Below are 18696 nucleotides of genomic sequence, written 5' to 3'. Positions count from 1 at the left end.
ACATCAGAACTACCCCCCGAAACCCCAAACCCTCCAGAACCCACCAACCTGACTAGGGTCCCCCCTGCCCAGCCACCCAGAGGCCTCCCCCTACCATAGTGCCCCTTCAGCTCCCGCTGCAATCTCCCCACACAGACATGCACCCCCCCAGCAACAGTGTTCCCTCACAGTGTCTGACAAGTGGACAGAAAGTTATCACCACCCCCTGCTGGCCAGTCACACAGGCAGAGGGAGCCCGGGGGGACGCCTCTTTAACAGGAGAAAGGAAGCCATGGAGGGCCAAAATAACTAAGAAATTTCCATACTCTGTCACTAGCAAATAATGGCCACCGTGGATCCACCCCAGAGTTGGCTACATCTTTGCACTGCGGGAAGCCCCCCCTCACGGAGACCCTTTGTCATGGGATTTGGGATACTTCTGGACCACGCTGCACTCAGAGGGACCTCCTCATCCCGTGCCAGCTGGAGAAAAGAAAAGGGTCCAGCCAACGATCCTGTTACCAACTGGGAACCACCCATCCCCCAAACAGGGGGAGGCCCCTGGCTTTGATGGGTATTGAATATATGGCTAGTCTCTTTTATCAGCAAACATTTTTAACAGAGAGAAAGGAGGGAACAAATGATTCTCAAAGGAGAGGGAAAGATGATCATTGTTGCAGGGGGTTAATTTCCCAACCAGGATGGAGAAGGACTCAGGGCGACGTTCTGGTTAAACTTGGATTTATGCTGGAAATGGCCCACCTTGATTATCATGCACATTGTAAGGAGAGTGGTCGCTTTGGATGAGCTATTGCCAGCAGGAGAGTGAGTTTGTGTGTGTGGGGGGGGGGGGGGGGCGGAGGGTGAGAAAACCTGGATTTGTGCTGGAAGTGGCCCAACTTGATGATCACTTTGGATAAGCTATTACCAGCAGGACAGTGGGGTGGGAGGGGGTATTGTTTCATGGTCTCTGTGTATATAATGTCTGCTGCAGTTTCCACGGTATGCATCCGATGAAGTGGGCTGTAGCTCACGAAAGCTCATGCTCAAATAAATTGGTTCGTCTCTAAGGTACCACAAGTCCCCCGAAACTTTTTTATCAATCTTTGAGACGTACAGAGAAAACGTGTCACAAACTATGCAACTGAGAACATGGGATAAACGCCAAGACCGGGGGGGATTTTATGTGGCTATTAAAGAACGAGCTGGAAAAGGGGGACCCTTTGTGATATAAAATCCAGCCTGTCCAATACATAAACAGAGAGTGATGGTCCCCCCCGGCCCCGTTCCCCTGGGCAGCAGGGAGCCCTCTGAGGGGCTGACTGGAGGGGCTGGGGGGGGGAGCTGGAGGGCTCCCTGGGGGAGGGGAGAGGGCGGTAGTGGGGGATGGGCAGGTGGGGGGCAGGTGGGGGCTGGGGGCAACGGTGCTGCAGTTGGGGGGCAGCAAGTGGGACTCGGAAGCGGGGATCGGGGGCAGCCCCATGGGGGTCATGGCCCCTCCCTTCCCCGCGCCGGCAGAGACCCGGCGTCTCCTCCCACCCCCACGCCGGGGCAGCCAGGTTGGGGGATGGCTCCGGGCTCCAACTTCCCACCAACACTGGGACAAATCGCTTCGGATAAAACGGGGGGGGGGGAGGAAATCCCGCCCCCCCACGGGAGGGGAGTTTCAATGGACATGTGAGGAGGAGGGAGAGACGGGGGAGGATCAGGGGAGAGGAGAGAGCGGATCAATGGCGGGGTGGGGGGGAGTTTACAACCACGTGGGAGCTACCGAGAGGGAAAAGGGGAAAACTGGGGGGCATTTGTGCCCGTGGGGGGGGGGGGGAAGGGGATCCAATGAACTCCCCCGCCGCCCCCCACTTCCCCCCCGGGAATTTCCTGGCTGCACAGAAACAGCTCAACCCCCCCCCCCCCCGCAACTCCGGCTTCTCCCCCCAACACCCCCCAAGGGACCCCGCCCGCCGGGCCCCAGTCTCTGCCCCCCCCAATCCCAGCCGTGCCGGGGGCAGAGAGTCACTTTCCTGCCCCCCAACAGCGCTCCCCCCCCCGCGGGGTCTCCCTCTCACCGGGGCGGGTCCCAGCTGGACAAAGCCCCGCCCCGGCCGGGCACGGGGGGTTAATGACGGGCCCCACCCCGCACAGACCCCGGAGCGGAGCCGCAGCTGCTCCTCTGAGAGACCCGAGACGAGCAGCGCCGGGGGGCGGGGCCTGGAGCAGACCGGGGGCGGGGCAGCGCCGGGGGGCGGGGCCTGGAGCAGACCGGGGGCGGGGCAGCGCTGGGGGCGGGAACTGGAGCAGACCAGGCGCTGCCTCGTGTCGCATCTGTTGCAGGAGCAGCTGCGGCTCCCCTCCAAGGTCTGTGCGGGGTGGGGCCCGTCATTAACCCCCCCGTGCCCGGCCGGGGCGGGGCTTTGTCCAGCTGGGACCCGCCCCGGTGAGTGGGAGACCCCCCGGGGGGGGGAGCGCTGTTGGGGGGCAGGAAAGTGACTCTCTGCCCCCCACCTGCCCATCCCCCACTGCCGCCCCCTCCCCGCCCCCAGGGAGCCCTCCAGCTCCCCCCCCGCCCCCTTCAGTCAGCCCCTCAGAGGGCTCCCTGCTGCCCAGGTGAACGGGGGCAGTGGGGGGGGGGGACCATCACTTTCTGTTTATGTATTGGACAGGCTGGATTTTATATGACAAACGGTCCCCCTTTTCCAGCTCGTTCTTTAATAGCCACATAAAATCCCCCCCCCCCTCGTCTTGGCGTTTATCCCATGTTCTCAGTTGCATAGTTTGTGACACGTTTTCTCTGTACGTCTCAAAGATTCCTAAAAAATACCCTCAACGTTTGCCCCACTTTTACTCGAGTTGTCTACTTCTAATTGAATATGCCCCTGAGAGCTTTCCCTGTCTCTGTGATTATAAATTACGACGAAAAACTCAGATTTACACCTTTTCTCAGATTCCTGAATATGGATCTAAAACGTTTGCCAATGTTGCCCATTTCCGCTCTATTCATTGACCAAATAGTGGTGGGAAATACACTCAGCTTTTACCTCCTATCAACAACTGCTATAAAATCCCACTCATTTTCCACTTTCCTCTCTATAATTTGCATAAATGGATCCAAAATCCCTCAGATTTCCACCCTTTCTCTTTCATTTCTGAACACTGATCTCAAATCTCAGGTTTCCCTCTTACGATGTCATCATCAAATGTCAATTAAAAATCCTCTTGGGTTTGGGGCTGTTCCCCATGTCTGTAAATCCTAGCAACTTGTCCTTCCTTGGGGGGAACCTATCGCCCTCCATGGGTCTCCGTGAGGGGGGGGGCTTCCCGCAGTGCAAAGATGTAGCCAACTCTGGGGTGGATCCATGGTGGCCATTATTTGCTAGTGACAGAGTATGGAAATTTCATACTTATTTTGGCCCTCCATGGCTTCCCTTCTCCTGTTAAAGAGGCGTCCCCCCGGGCTCCCTCTGCCTGTGTGACTGACCAGCAGGGGGTGGTGATAACTTTCTATCCACTTACCAGACACTGTGAGGGAACATTGTTGCTGGGGGGGCAGGTGTCTGTGTGGGGAGATTGCAGTGGGAGCTGAGGAGACATTGTGGTAGGGGGAGGCCTCTGGGTGGCTGGGCAGGGGGGACCCTAGTCAGGTTGGTGGGTTCTGGAGGGTTTGGGGTTTCGGGGGGTAGTTCTGAAGTGCCCAGCCCTAAGGCTATGGGTCCTGGAGGTGGGTATCGCTGGGGGCCTGTTGGCTGCAGACCAGTGGGGGTGGGTGTCTCTTGGGCAGGTGGGGCAGGGGATTAGACGCTGCCTGGTGCTGTGCCAGGGGCTCTGTCTGGGATTGCCCAGCTGGCTCCTGGGACCATTGCCATGCCCAGTGCACAGAGCTGTGGTGGGGCGGTCCCTGGCGCAGAGTGAGGGGTCCTCCTGTAAAGTGTCAGGGGGTCGTGCTGGGAGGAGGAGGGGGTCCCAGGCAAATGGGCTGGCAGATCCTGGTGGAGGGCAGGTGGGGGTCCTAGGCAGGCAATGGGGAAATCCCAGGCAGGCAGTGAGGGACTATAAAATGACTCTACACAAACAGCCCCCCACCCCATTTCTCCTGCCATTTGCAGGAGCAAATCCAGCCATGGGGGAGCAAACAACCCAGGAATGAGAGTTTCCTAGCAGACAGGCATGGAGAGGGCACAGGGAAAAGGAGATAGAGAGACTGACAGGGTCCGTGGGATAAAAGAGTTTTGAAAGAGATTTCCAGCTCTCTCATCTGCCCAGACAGATGTCTTACTGCACTGTGGGGAGAATCACTTTCCTGTGGACAAGACGAGGATGAGAGAGAGGAAAACCCAGTTCCTGACTCCATGTCCCTCCTGCTGGGGTGTGGCTGCCGTGGGGTCAGTGTCAGAGGGAATCCTCGAAAGGGACTCCTTTGGTTCTGCTTTTTTCTAGGATTGCATTCAGAGACTTTGTTTTGGGATGCGGGAGGGAGAAAGGAGGTTAAAAGTGTGTCTGTGGGCCTAGCCTGGCAGGAGGGGCCAGGTCTCTGCTGTAATCCAGAGATTGAGCATTTTCTCAGCTCGGCAGAATCTCGGATCTCGCTCTGCAGGGAAAGAGCCTGGGGGAAGCGTGATATGAAATGAACTAATGCCCGTTCCTAAACTTCCACAACAGCCCTTCTTGCCCAGCCAGGTTGCAGAACGACGCTCATGTTTCTTTCCTGTTCATCCCGTCCTCCCATGGGACAAGGGAGCGACATGGCTGCAGAGGAGCCAGCTCAGGTGGGGATTATTGTGGGGGGTTCTGATCTGTTCCTGCAGGAGGGAGAGGGACAGCAAATACACGGGAGAGGGGAAGGTTTGCACCGTCTGGTTTGGAGGTTGGAGCGGGGCAGGAAATGCACAGGGTGGAGAAAGGGAGGAGGCCAGGGGGTGGCAGACCTGCTGGGAGTTGTTTAATAAGTGGCCTAGATTCTAGGAAGAGACCCATGAGGTTCGGAGGTGGAAATGCTCCAGTCTGGTGAACAGAAAATAACCTACCTAGATGGGGCTGGGAAAAAGGACCAGACTCGTAGTACTGGAGCCTGACCCAACTAACTAGCGGGTGCCTTGAAATATGAAGGGGGAAGCCACCAGTCAGGCTTAGGGGAGATTCCCCTGCTTCATATCCAGCTCTAGGAGTGGTTAATCATTATGCAAGATAACCTATTTCCCCTTGTTTTTTCCTGCCCCCCCACCCTCCCGACGTTCTTGTTAAACCCTGGATTTGTGCTGGAAATGGGCCACCTTCATTGTCATACACATTGTAAGGAGAGTGATCACTTTAGATAAGCTATTACCAGCAGGAGAGTGGGGTGGGAGGAGGTATTTTTTTCATGATTTGTGTGTATATAAAAAGCTCTTCTACACTTTCCACAGTTTGCATCCGATGAAGTGAGCTGTAGCTCACGAAAGCTTATGCTCAAATAAATTGGATAGTCTCTAAGGTGCCACAAGTCCTCCTTTTCTTTTCACAAGGAGGAGGGTGTTGGGCTTCCTACAAGAGATCTCTCCCTAGACCCTGCTCGGGGCAGCATCTCCTGTATCAGTCTGTGGCTAGTAGGTGTGTGATGGATCTGCTGGGAGAGAGGAGGGGGTCTCTCTTCGCCCCCTCACCCTGGTGTTTCCTGGGTGCTCTGAGCGGGGTGGGGGTGGGACTCTGTTGACTGCGGTCCACCCAGAGTTTCCGTTTGATTGGCTCCTCTCCCCCACGAATAGTGGGGCTGTGAGTGGGGCAGCAGGTCCTGAGTGTGGGGCTCTTGCTCTTTCAGGGGCCGGTGACCTTCGAGGAGGTGGCTGTGTATTTCACCAGGGAAGAGTGGGCTCTGCTGGACCCCGCTCAGAGAACCCTCTACAGAGACGTCATGCAGGAGACCTATGAGACTGTGACCTCGCTGGGTAAGGATTCCTGTCCCCTCGGTTCTTGGAAGGGGAACGGAAGAGATGGGGTTCACGCCACCCCCACAATGCCACCTCTGCTCTGTCCTGTTCCAGCATCACCCCAGCATGCCAGTGACACACACACGACCAGAGACCCTCCCCTGCTGCTGAACGCTGTGGGAAGAGAGCACAGGAGCAGAATCGCACAGTGTCAAATATCTCCTGTTTGCACAAGTAAAACGGGGGGTTAGGTCCAGCATAACGAACAGAAGCTTCCTACCCGTGGCCTTCTCTCAAACCCTGAGCCTTCTCCACCCAGACCAGAATGTGCTTGGGGTGTAAGAAGCAGGCTGCTGGGGTCAGAGCGGCTGGTCCAGGGTTACTGATCACACAGACCTTGAATGCTGGCTGGGGGAATCCAGACAAGGGAGCTCCAGCAGCAGAGCATTGAAACTCAGCCAGGATTACAGATGACACAACTCCTCACTGCTCCGGATTGCCCCGTGCATGGGACAATGGCCTCGGTTGCTGGTGAAAATCCTTGAGACTTGGAGAGTTGCTCCCCCCATCCCCATGTGCACTAGCCACAATCTCTCTTCTCTGCAGACTTGGTTTTTTGAGTCCCTCATTCCTGAAGTCACATGACCCCGATTCTTATTTTTCACATTCTGCTTTTCTAGACTATTTAGAGTCTGTTGCTTCTGAATGATAGTTTCTAATTTCCCAGTGTTCTCCACAGCCAGGGATTTTCCTACTCCCTCCCATTGCACTGGACTCACTAGGTTCCCTGGTATTTAAGAACGGCCACACTGGGACAGACCAAAGGTCCATCTAGCCCAGTGTCCTGTCTTCCGACATTGGCCAGCGCCAGGTGTCCCAGAGGGAATGAACAGAACAGGGAATCATGAAGTGATTCATCTCCTGTCACCCATTCACAGCTTATGACAAACAGAAGTTAGGGACACCATCCCTGCCCATCCTGGCTAATAACCATTCACGGACCTGTCCTCAATAGATTTCTCATGGTGGTTTTTTTTTTTTTTTGTAACCCTATTATAATCTTGGCCTTCACAACGTCCTCTGGCAAGGAGTTCCCCAGGTTGACTGTGCGTTGTGTGAAGAAATACTTCCTTTTGTTTCTTATAAACCTGCTGCCTATTAATTTGATTGGGTGATTCCTAGTCCTTGTGTTATGAGAAAGAGTAAATGACACGTCCTTATTTACTTTCTCCACGGCAGTTTTGATTTTATAGACCTCTCTCATATCCCCCCTTTGTCTCTTTTCCAAGCTGAATAGTCCCGGTCTTTTTAATCTTTCCCCGTACAGAAGAGTTTCATACCTGTAATCATTTGGGTTGCCCTTTTCTGAACCTTTTCCAATTCCAATATATCTTTTTTTGAGATGGGGCAACCACATCTGCAGGCAGTATTCGAGATGTGGGTGTACCATGGGTTTATATAGAGGCGATATGATATTTTCTGTCTTCTTATCTATCCATTTCAGAATGATTCCCAATATTCTCTTTGCTTTTTGACTGCCGTTGGACACTGAGTTGATGTTTTCAGAGAACTGTGCCCAGTGACTCCAAGATCCCTCTGTTGAGTGGAAACAGCTCATTTAGAGCCCATCATTTTATATGTGTAGTTGGGATTATGTTTTCCAATGGGCTGCAATATGGTGCTATCCTGACATCTAGTACTGCTGAGATCCTGCATTCAGTGATATCCCTGCCCTTCCTGTTCCCATTCTCATAAAACAAGAAGAGCATCCAAATGCGTGTTTACCTTCATTCCCTCAGCAGTCCTCATGGGAATCCCTGATCGGTTCCAAAGTGTATTAAAACCTTTCTTAAAGGGTTACCTCCTGCTGGTTATCAGGTCCTGTGAGTTTGTAGCCCAGAAAGACCCCCCTCAGTCAGCTCAAACTCAGCTGTTTATCCCCCAAAAGTCTGTCGTCTTCAGTCTCCTGAATGAGGGGAAATCCGTCCCTACCCCTTTCTGCATTGGGTAAAGCTTCAAAAGGTGGAGCTCTGCATAACCAGCCTTGAGATCTGGCATTCATCACCCTGTAGTGATACCAGCTTGCACAGGAAACCCAACCCGCAGCCCTTCCTGGTATCATGTGGCGCATCTCGGCATCATAGTCTGTGAAGAATTCATGCTTTCAAGGGCTGGCTTAGATATACAGATAACAGTCATAATTAGGGCAAGAGTTTGCAGGCAATGAAAAGAGAGTAATTGACAAACGTGAGCAATATCTAATCCTTTAAAGCCTGAAAGTGCCTTGGGGGGAGGGGACAGGAGCCGGCTGTGTGGGGGCTGTGGGGCTCAGATACTGGGCATTGAGAGCCTAGAGCCAGCTGTGCGCTGGAGACACGGGGCATGAACCAGCTGTGTACAGGGGAGATGAGCAGGGGAGAGGTGCTGTGGACACGGCCGCGAGCAGCTGTGAGTGCCGTCCTCTCTGCAGCATGATGAGAGAGCCTGGCGTCCCACTGCCGATCCCAGACTTGTATGAGGAGGGAAGAAATTGGCATCAAGTCTCAACCGCAGCCAGCCTGTGCCCTGGGGAGGAGACGGGTGTCTCCAGGGAGAAATCTGGGGGATTGTGACCCTGCATGCCCCACCCACCCTCTGATCAGCAATTCCGGATATTAACGGTGATTCCAGAAACAAAGAGTAATTTTGGGAAAAAATGCAGTCCTAGCTACAATTTCCAGAAAATGCTGGCCCTGGTTATAACATTAAATCCGATAGTCTCAAGATCTAGGCCTGTGCTGATCAGATCTGCCACTCTGCCTTCACGGAGTTCACTCTGCTGGTGGGTTGTACCCCTTCCCCCATTCTGTGTCTGCCTTGTCTATTTAGATTGTAACTTCTTCAGGGCACGGGCCATCAACGCTTCTCGGTTTGTACTGTGCCTAGCAAAATGAGGACCCACTGTTAGTTGGCCCTTAGGCACTAAGGTAATGAATATGATTTATAATAATCATCTCCTGGCATTTTGAGCCAAGGAAGCCGGCCTTGGGACGTTACTACTTAAAAGTGAGCTGGGCTTAAAAGCATGGAATATTCTTTGTGACAAGTATCCCACAAATTCCACTGACCTCCCTTGTTTTCTTTGCCTTGAGCAGGGTTTCCAGTTTCCAGAACTAATGTGATCTCGCAGCTGGAACGTGGGGAGGAGTCGTGCGTCGCAGACCTTCATGGCTTTAAGAAAAAAGTGCTCCCGAGAGCTGCTTGCATAGGTGAGGCATTGGTTAAACCAACCCCAAGACTGTCGGTGAATACAGGAAACATTTGGGATGCCCTACAAAGATCTTGTGAGCTCTCCAAGTTCAGGATTGTTCCCTGCAGATGTAGAATCGTTAGGCAGAGGTCACTCATGGTTTCCCACCTATCCTGACTGACAACTGGCAGCAGGTCCCTCCCCAATCTCGCTGTCCCCTGAGATTTCTTCTGAGATACGGACCCAGAACTGATCCCTTCCTTTCTCTCCTCTGGGGAAGGTTGAAGGGAAAATCAGCTCCTGATAGGTTTGATCTGTCCTGTACACATTTTGGTTCCTTCATCCCTTTTTCCATTCTTCTCTCTGAGATTTCCTTTCTCTCTGGCGCAGGCAGAGACTTACGTCTGGATTCTCTCGGTCTCCCGTCAGGTGTTGGGATGGTGAGTGAAAACGAGGAGGAACCCCAGCAGGAAGATGCTGAGCGAGTGGAAGCCCATGGGATGTTGTCAGGAAGGTCCAAAGGGAATGATTTTGGGAGCTGTGCACGCCCAGAAAAAACAAAAGCCTGTGAGAGTCAGCAGAGGCCAGAGGAAAACTTCGGTAGCCAGTCAGACCTTATTACACGTGAGAGAATGAACTTGGAAGGAACACGCTACACATGCCTCGAGTGTGGGAAAAGCTTCAAAGGGAGCTCGGACCTTCTCACTCATCAGAGAATCCACACGGGTGAGAAACCTTACGCATGCTGTGTGTGTGGGAAATGCTTCAAGCGGAGCTCGCATCTCATTGCACATAAGAGAATCCACATAGATGAGAAACCTTATGGCTGCCCTGAGTGTGGGAAACACTTCAAGCAGAGCTCACACCTTATTACACATTGGAAAATCCACATGGGTGAGAAACCTTATGGATGCCCTGAGTGTGGGAAACACTTCAAGCAGAGCTCACACCTTATTAGACATCGGAAAATCCACACGGGTGAGAAACCTTATGGATGCCCTGAGTGTGGGAAACACTTCAAGCAGAGCTCACACCTTATTCGACATCGGAAAATCCACACGGGTGAGAAACCTTATGGATGCCCGGGGTGTGGGAAGCACTTCATTGACAGTTCATCCCTCCTCTCACATCAGCGAATCCACACAGGGGAGAGGCCCTACACATGCTCTGAGTGTGGGAAAAGCTTCAATCGGAGCTCAAACCTGATCACACATCAGCGAATCCACACGGGAGACACACCCTACACATGCTCTGAGTGTGGGAAAAGCTTCAATCAGAGCTCTACCCTAATCACACATCAGAGAACGCACACAGGAGAGACCCCCTACATGTGCTCTGAGTGCGGGAAAAGCTTTAATCGGAGCTCTGTACTGACCACACATAGAAGAATCCACACAGGTGAGAAGCCTTATGGATGCTCTGAGTGTGGGAAACGCTTCAATCGGAGCTCATACCTTATCATACATCGGCGAATCCATACGGGTGAGAAACCTTATGGATGCCGTGAGTGTGGCAAACACTTCAATCAAAGCTCAGCCCTTATCACACATCAGCGAATCCACACAGGAGAGAGGCCCTACACGTGCTCTGAGTGTGGAAGAAGCTTCAATCAGCGCTCAACCCTTATTAGACATCAGAAAATCCACATGGGAGTGATCTGTAACAAATGCCTTGACTAGGGCTGGCCAAAGGTATTTTTTTCTTTTAAATCACATTTGCTAATTCCCACTTAGTGATCTGTGCCCCATCTTCACCGTGGTTACTCAGCTCCCCCAGATGAGTTGCCTGCTCCTGCCTTTTGCAGCTCACCCTTCTTTGGGGTCAGTCCTGTGATGTTTTCTATCAACTCCTTTCCTTTTGGGTCAAAGGAGCGTGTGTCCCTCCAGCCAGGAATGTTCATCAGCTCCAGGTGGGGGAGAGAGGTTTGTTCCCAACAAGCTACACTGAGGCAAAAACTACCCGTGCCTTACATCCACTAGGACTGTACATGGCGTTGGCTGCTCAAGTTAGTGATCTTGGTGTTAAAAGACAATTACAGTTGTCGTGCAGATGCAGCCGAGGTGCAGTGGTTGGCATTAGCTTTCCCCCCCTTGACCTGACCTAAACTCCATCACATGTCCTAGTCTAAACAAAGCCTGAGCATCACAGTTATACTGTTCCCCCATTTAAAAACCATTGTTAGTCATCAAGTTCCCCCACCAGGATCATATTGTTTCATTCCCAGTTGTCACAGTTCATCAGAGCGCTGTTGCTTCAGGTTTTCCTGAAGGCAGATATTTTTACTCCCGTTTTCCTCCCTTAAAATATATTGAAGTATAACAAAGAGCAGGAATAGGGAAGGGATAGGGAAAAATGTCTTTTCCCCTCTGTAACAACAGAAGAACATAGGGTAAATCAGAGGGATTCTCCATCACCATCTCTATCCCCCTGTTCTTCAATTGGTAAGGTCAATATTTCCCGAAGGGGCTGGGAAGAGGATTCTCTAGTAAAGGATTTGGAACTAAGCAAAAGACCCATTCATTTGCCTCCCAAAGCAGTTGTGGCCCATGCCCTGCAGGAGGTTGCTCCTGAAGATCTTCCCTTCCTAATCAGGTGCATGTTGCCTCTTATTTGGGAAATGCAATCCCTTCCTAGGTAGAGATGGGAAAAATGGAAGTGACATTTCTGTTCAGCTCACTCCTGGGAGATGCTGTAAATGTGTAGGAAATGACATCCATGAGGAATGTGATAGAGCTGCAGAAAGACACCCATTTTGAGTAGATACCTGACATTTGGTGTCTTAGAGGGATTCTAAGCCGCACCTGAATTTAGTCCCTTATTTAAATCTGTGCCACCAAATTAAAGAAACAAAAGGGCATATTTGTGGGAGTTCTACCTCAGTATCGCTACTGGTATGTTGTGTGGTTGGTGAAGAATTCTACGCCAGAGCCGTGTAAAATTGCTACAACTAAGGTCAAAGATTTGACAAGAACTCAGGTAGAAATGAGAGGTACGAGTGGTTGATTTACACCCCAGAGATGGACGCTATGGTGACCTGTGGCCAAGGTAAACTGTTTTTAGAATTGCTCACACTTCTAAAGGATGCCATGATGAAACTGGGAACAACTGTCTTTTACCATTTGGATCCCAAGTTTCCTGAAGCACAGAGAGAAACAGCTGATTCCTTCAGAGCCATGCCATGCCTATGGGTCCCAAACTGGCTGCCTTGCTGGACAAGAAGCACTTCCGTGTTGGTTAAATGATGGTAGCCAATGAGGGAATGTAACAGATTCCAAGTTCAGACTGCAGGATACATGAATGCTGAGTCCAGAGTCTGTGGTTTGGTCTCTTAGTTTTGCTCTTGAGTCTAATGCATGTGTCTCACTTTTCCGCCTCCTGCTACTCTGAAAGATTAGAAAGTGTGAAAGTAGAGCACAGGTGGTTTTTCTCATGATGCAGCCTTCCCACGTAGTGTGAGACCCCTTCCACCCACACAGGTGAGCCAGAGAGTTCCCCAGGGCTCTTGTTCACAAAGCAAAGATGTCACATTAGGAAGGAGATGTCAAGATCTACAATGGTGATGGGCGAGTGATGGGAGCTTTTCTGGGTGGTTGTTGTTTGGTTGTTTTTTTTCCATGTAATTTTTGTTTTGTTTTTGCAACTAGTTCTTTTTATAGCTGCTGAGCCCCCTTGTCCTTTTGAGCACAGCTCTTTAACCCTCAGGCCTGGCTCTGGAAACCTCAGAACCGGCTTTGCGGTTTTTTTTTTCATGTTTGCTATCTTTGGAGTTCGCAGGAGTTCCCCAGGGCTCTTGTTCGCAAAGCAAAGATGTCACATTAGGCAGGAGATGTCAAGATCTACAATGGTGATGGGCGAGTGATAGGAGCTTTTCTGGGTGGTTGTTGTTTGGTTGTTTTTTTTCCATGTAATTTTTGTTTTGTTTTTGCAACTAGTTCTTTTTATAGCTGCTGAGACCCTTGTCCTTTTGAGCACAGCTCTTTAACCCTCAGGCCTGGCTCTGGAAACCTCAGAACCGGCTTTGCGTTTTTTTTTTCATGTTTGCTATCTTTGGAGTTCGCACATCCAGACGACATGCGGTTCACAGCAGCGGATACTTTGAGAAACCTGCTGGGTGAAGCAGGCCTTTTCCAAACTGACATTGGCCCAAATTCTGCCTCAGTTCAGCTGGATTGGGACACGTCTGTGTCAAAGGAGTGGTTCACACCTGATTTGCCCAGAGACCTCAGAGGAGGGGTAGTTAGATATAGGATAAGTAGGAATTGACAACAATGAAGTTAAATATAAAGGTGAAAGACCCTCACCTTGCAGGTCAACAAGCCTGTTCTGTTCTTTCCCTCCAATGCATCCGGCACTGGTCGCTCTCAGGTAGCACACTGGGCTTGACGGACCATTGGTCTGACCCAGTCTATGACCTGTCGTGCGTTCTTATGGAAGCCCTCTGCGGCCTTGTCTACATGGGCAAGTTTCTGCACAGGAAAGCAGCTTTCTGCGGTGTAACTCCCGAGGTGCGCACGCAGATTTCGTGATGCATGATAGAAAGGGGCCATGACAGGGACACACTGCCGTGCGGGGTGAAAGTGAAGGAGCTGTGACATGCCTACCACAAGGTGCAGGAGGCAAACTGCTGCTCCATATTGGGGGCTAACTAACCCCAGCATCACGGCAAGAATCTACGTAGCAGCTGGAGAAAAAATATGTATGAGAGTCAAAGACACCCCCACGTGGCCTGTCTCTTCCCCAATCTCAACACCTGGAAGATTGTCTGGAAGACTCAGAATTTGAACTGCGGAGATTGGTCCCAGGCTGAGAGGGAATTCAGTCTGTGTATTAAGATCTCAACATTGCCTGGAGCAACCAGTGAGTGAGAAAAGCTGTTTGACCCAATTCTTGCTTAGTATATTCAAATTAGAGTTTAGACTGGGAGTCTGTTTTCATTTGTTATGTAAACACTTTTGACCTCTGTGACCAATACTTATACTAAGTTAAAAACTAACTTTCTGGAGTTAATAAAGTTATTTTACTATTTTATACTTACTCCTGAGTTTGTCCAAAGTGCTTGGGAAAGTTGCTCACATGACAAAGGCTGGTGCATGTCCCCTTTATTTTTGATGAAGTGGCGAACTAATTAATGAGCTTACACTTTTCAAGAGAAGGCCGTGAGCCGTGTAAGATGGTACATTTCTGAGGTGCAAGGCTGAGAGCTGGGGAGATATGCTGGTGTCTCTGTATAATTGAGGAGTGGTTTATAGAGCATTCATGCAACTGAGTTGGGTGCTTTGCTGCATGTTGTTGGCCAAATGATCATAGAATCCTAGGATATCGGGGTTGGAAGGGACCTCAGGAGGTATCTAGTCCAACCCCCTGCCCAGAGGAGGACCAATCCCCAACTAAATCATCCCAGCCAGGGCTTTGTCAAGCCTGATCTTAAAAACTTCTAAGGAAGCAGATTCCACCACCTCCCAAGGTAACCCATTCCAGTATTTCACCACCCTCCTAGTGAAAAAGTTTTTCCTAATATCCAACCTAAATCTCCCCCACTGCAACTTGACCATTACTCCTTGTCCTGTCATCTGCTGTCACTGAGAATAGTCTAGATCCGTCCTCTTTGGATCCACCTTCATTTAGTTCAAAGCAGCTATGACATCCCCCCTCATTCTTCTCTTCTGTAGAGTAAACAATCCCAGTTCCTCTGGCCAGGAGGGATTTAAAGGTGGTTAGCCTTCCCTTTCTATTTATGACTCTATCCTACCGCAGGAAGTCATCCTAAGTTACGCTGCTCCCGCTGCGTGAATAACAGAGCTGGATTTGACGTCGCTTCGGTCGACTTACTGCTCTGTCTACACTGGGCTGGGTCGATGGGAGACGCTCTTCGGTCAATTTACCTTTTTCCTGCCGTTCCTGGCGCAGTCCCAATGGCGACTGGAGAGCGCTCTGCTGTCAATTTAGTGGGTTTTCACTCAACCCCCATGACATCAACCCCCAGTGGATCCACCGCAGCAAACAGAGCCTCCCAACCATGGATGTGTGTTTTAGTAGAGATCAAAGCGAATGTTAAATGTTCAAATGTATTGGGTGTTTAAACCTCCTGAAAACTCGTGGAATGTTGTTTGCACTGTTTTCACGTCTCTGTGTCCTGTTACGCTGTGATAGCAAAGAGTTGCCTTGTGTAGACCCCTGTCACTAAATAACCCCTCAAAGGAGAATGAAGGTGTGTGGGATGCAAGTGAAGAAAAGGTTCATTTCCAAAGAAGGGGTGGTAAGAAGCAGGATTCCTGGGCGGGGGGCAGGAGGGTGTGGTTTGCACTGTTGTTGCCCAGGGTGGGAATGGGGAAGTGGGCTCTGGCTTAAAGCGGTGTCAGGCTTCGGGGGGCTGGGTTCAGAGCTGGAGGTTCGGGTTGGGGTGAGGGTTGGGCTACAGTTTTGGTTCAGGGGTTTCGAGTTGGGGGGCAGGTTATGGGGTCAGGGTTCCAGTTGGGTTCCGGGTAGGGGGTGGGGTTTAGATTTTGGGGGGAGGGTTTGGCCAGCAGCAGCATAGAAGTGCGGGTGGCAATGGGGTGCAGCCAATAGTGATCAGTCGGGGGTCTTTTAGGTCGTTTCAGTGTCAGTAGCACCCTGGGGTGGGGGTAGGGTCATGTTTACGACAGGGGGCTAAAGTGTTGGGGAAGGGGGTGGCAAGTTGACCCATCCCACTTCGCACTTCCCACACGGACACGCACAATACGTCGAAGGCGTGGACGCACACACGTCACACACACACGATGACACAAAACGGCACACAACAAGACAAACAAAAATACACACGATGCAAACACACACACAACACGACACAGAAAGCATCACACACAAAACATCACACACACGACCCACAACATGTCACACACACACACTCAACACAACACGACCCACAACATGTCACACTCAACACAACACGACCCACAACACGTCACACTCACACACTCACACACTCAACACGACCCATAACACATCTCACACTCAACATGACCCACAACACATCTCACAACACGTCTCACACACACTCAAAGACACACAGCATGTTGCACATACGTCGCATACACACAACTTCGCACACACAGTTTGTCGCATGTCGCACATATCACGTCACGCACTTGTCTGACTATGCACATGCACATGCACAACACGTCGCACGCACACACACGACATGTCACAGACACGACGCACACAACATGACACGTGACACAAAATGGCACACGACACAAAATGGCACACGACATTGAGACACACATATGACACTGACACGTTGCACGTGGAACACACAGCATGTTGCACGTCACACTTTACATGTCACATGCACAACACATCACACACAGCCTGTTGCACGTTGTAGACAGCACGTCACATGTTGCACACACAACACAGTGCGCATCGCAGGCACGTTGCGCGTTGCACGTATACAGCATGTCACGGCTACATTGCACGTCGCACGCGCACATGCACAACATGACACACAACCTGTCAAACACACAAAAATCACAGCAACACGGACACACAACACATCACACACTCAACAAAACACTCAAGAAAACACACAACCACGTCTCACACACACACGACACCACATGACAAAGAACGTCTCACACACACAATCACGTCTCTCACACACGCCGACACACACTTACGCACACACGCACAGCACACGGCGGCTCTCACACACAGCACTGACACACACGACGTCTCACACACCCACGGCACGACATACGACACGTCACACGACACACAAGACGGCAGAGGACACGACACCGAAATCCCACCCCGGAGACGACCCCCCGCGGGGGCGAGAGCGGAGCGGGGACGGTCGGGGGAACTCGGTCTCTGGGCGGCGCGTGGGGCCGGTGTGGGCGGGAGGGAAGAGGGCGGCAGGGCCGAGGGCGAGATTCCCAGCCCCCGGCGAGCGCTGGGGAGCGAGGGCTCCGGCTCGGCTCTCGCAGCGGCTCTGGCGAGGAATGGTGCCGGAGCTCTCGCCGGAGGGGAACGCGGCAGGAGGGGCCTGAGCCGCTTGGGCCTCTTTCCAAGGAGGCGGAACCAGGCCTCCGCTCTCTGCCCGCTGCAGACCCGGCTGCCAGGTCGGCGCTTCCAGTTCCTCGTCCGCACTCGCCGTCTTCTCGTGTGTTCGCCAACTCGCTCTCTCCTCTGCTCTCCTGGTGCCGTCTCCCTTTGTAGGACCCGGGTAGGTGTGCATTCCCACAGGTGAGGTCTCGGGAGCCATGGAGAAGTTGGAGCGGAGGAAAATCATGCAGGGCAGTAGAAAGGCTGCTGAAAGTACCTGAAGAGACAAAGGGAATGAGAAGGGGGAAGTCCAGACTAAGACAGGAGTCTAGTCTGTAAAGAGAAACAATGGGAAGTCTAAGCTACAGAAACTCTTCAAGTTGCCAAAAGACATTTAGGATGGGAAATGACTTAATCATAGAATCATAGAATCATAGAATATAAGGGTTGGAAGGGACCCCAGAAGGTCATCTAGTCCAACCCCCTGCTCAAAGCAGGACCAATTCCCAGTTAAATCATCCCAGCCAGGGCTTTGTCAAGCCTGACCTTAAAAACCTCTAAGGAAGGAGATTCTACCACCTCCCTAGGTAACGCATTCCAGTGTTTCACCACCCTCATAGTGAAAAAGTTTTTCCTAATATCCAATCTAAACCTCCCCCACTGTAACTTGAGACCATTACTCCTCGTTCTGTCATCTGATACCATTGAGAACAGTCTAGAGCCATCCTCTTTGGAACCCCCTTTCAGGTAGTTGAAAACAGCTATCAAATCCCCCCTCATTCTTCTCTTCTGCAGGCTAAACAATCCCAGCTCCCTCAGCCTCTCCTCATAACTCATATGTTCCAGACCCCTAATCATTTTTGTTGCCCTTCGCTGGACTCTCTCCAATTTATCCACATCCTTCTTGAAGTGTGGGGCCCAAAACTGGACACAGTACTCCAGATGAGGCCTCACCAATGTCGAATAGAGGGGAACGATCACGTCCCTCGATCTGCTCGCTATGCCCCTACTTATACATCCCAAAATGCCATTGGACTTCTTGGCAACAAGGGCACACTGCTGACTCATATCCAGCTTCTCGTCCACTGTCACCCCTAGGTCCTTTTCCGCAGAACTGCTGCCTAGCCATTCGGTCCCTAGTCTGTAGCTGTGCATTGGGTTCTTCCGTCCTAAGTGCAGGACCCTGCACTTATCCTTATTGAACCTCATCAGATTTCTTTTGGCCCAATCCTCCAATTTGTCTAGGTCCCTCTGTATCCTATCCCTCCCCTCCAGCGTATCTACCACTCCTCCCAGTTTAGTATCATCCGCAAATTTGCTGAGAGTGCAATCCACACCATCCTCCAGATCATTTATGAAGATATTGAACAAAAACCGGCCCCAGGACCGACCCTTGGGGCACACCACTTGATACCGGCTGCCAACTAGACATGGAGCCATTGATCACTACCCGTTGAGCCCGACAATCTAGCCAGCTTTCTACCCACCTTGTAGTGCATTCATCCAGCCCATACTTCCTTAACTTGCTGACAAGAATACTGTGGGAGACCGTGTCAAAAGCTTTGC

General features: G+C 51.5%; 1 protein-coding gene across 1 annotated transcript; it reads left to right on the top strand.

The window, feature by feature from the left end:
• The first annotated feature begins 9092 nt into the window (after positions 1–9092).
• On the top strand, positions 9093–11689 carry LOC142070271 (uncharacterized). The gene is made up of 2 exons (XM_075123853.1): positions 9093–9124; positions 9496–11689. Exon 2 carries the CDS (start codon positions 9543–9545, stop codon positions 10782–10784), a length of 1242 nt encoding a protein of 413 aa, XP_074979954.1. The 5' UTR covers positions 9093–9124; positions 9496–9542; the 3' UTR covers positions 10785–11689.
• Positions 11690–18696: the final 7007 nt, after the last annotated feature.

The sequence above is a fragment of the Caretta caretta genome, chromosome 28, assembly GCF_965140235.1.
Source record: "Caretta caretta isolate rCarCar2 chromosome 28, rCarCar1.hap1, whole genome shotgun sequence".
NCBI lineage: Eukaryota > Metazoa > Chordata > Testudines > Cheloniidae > Caretta > Caretta caretta.
This window is presented reverse-complemented; position numbering and strand designations above follow the sequence as displayed.

Excerpts from the sequence above, each read along its gene's own strand:
- LOC142070271 (XM_075123853.1), top strand. The coding sequence starts at position 9,543 with ATGGTGAGTGAAAACGAGGAGGAACCCCAGCAGGAAGATGCTGAGCGA.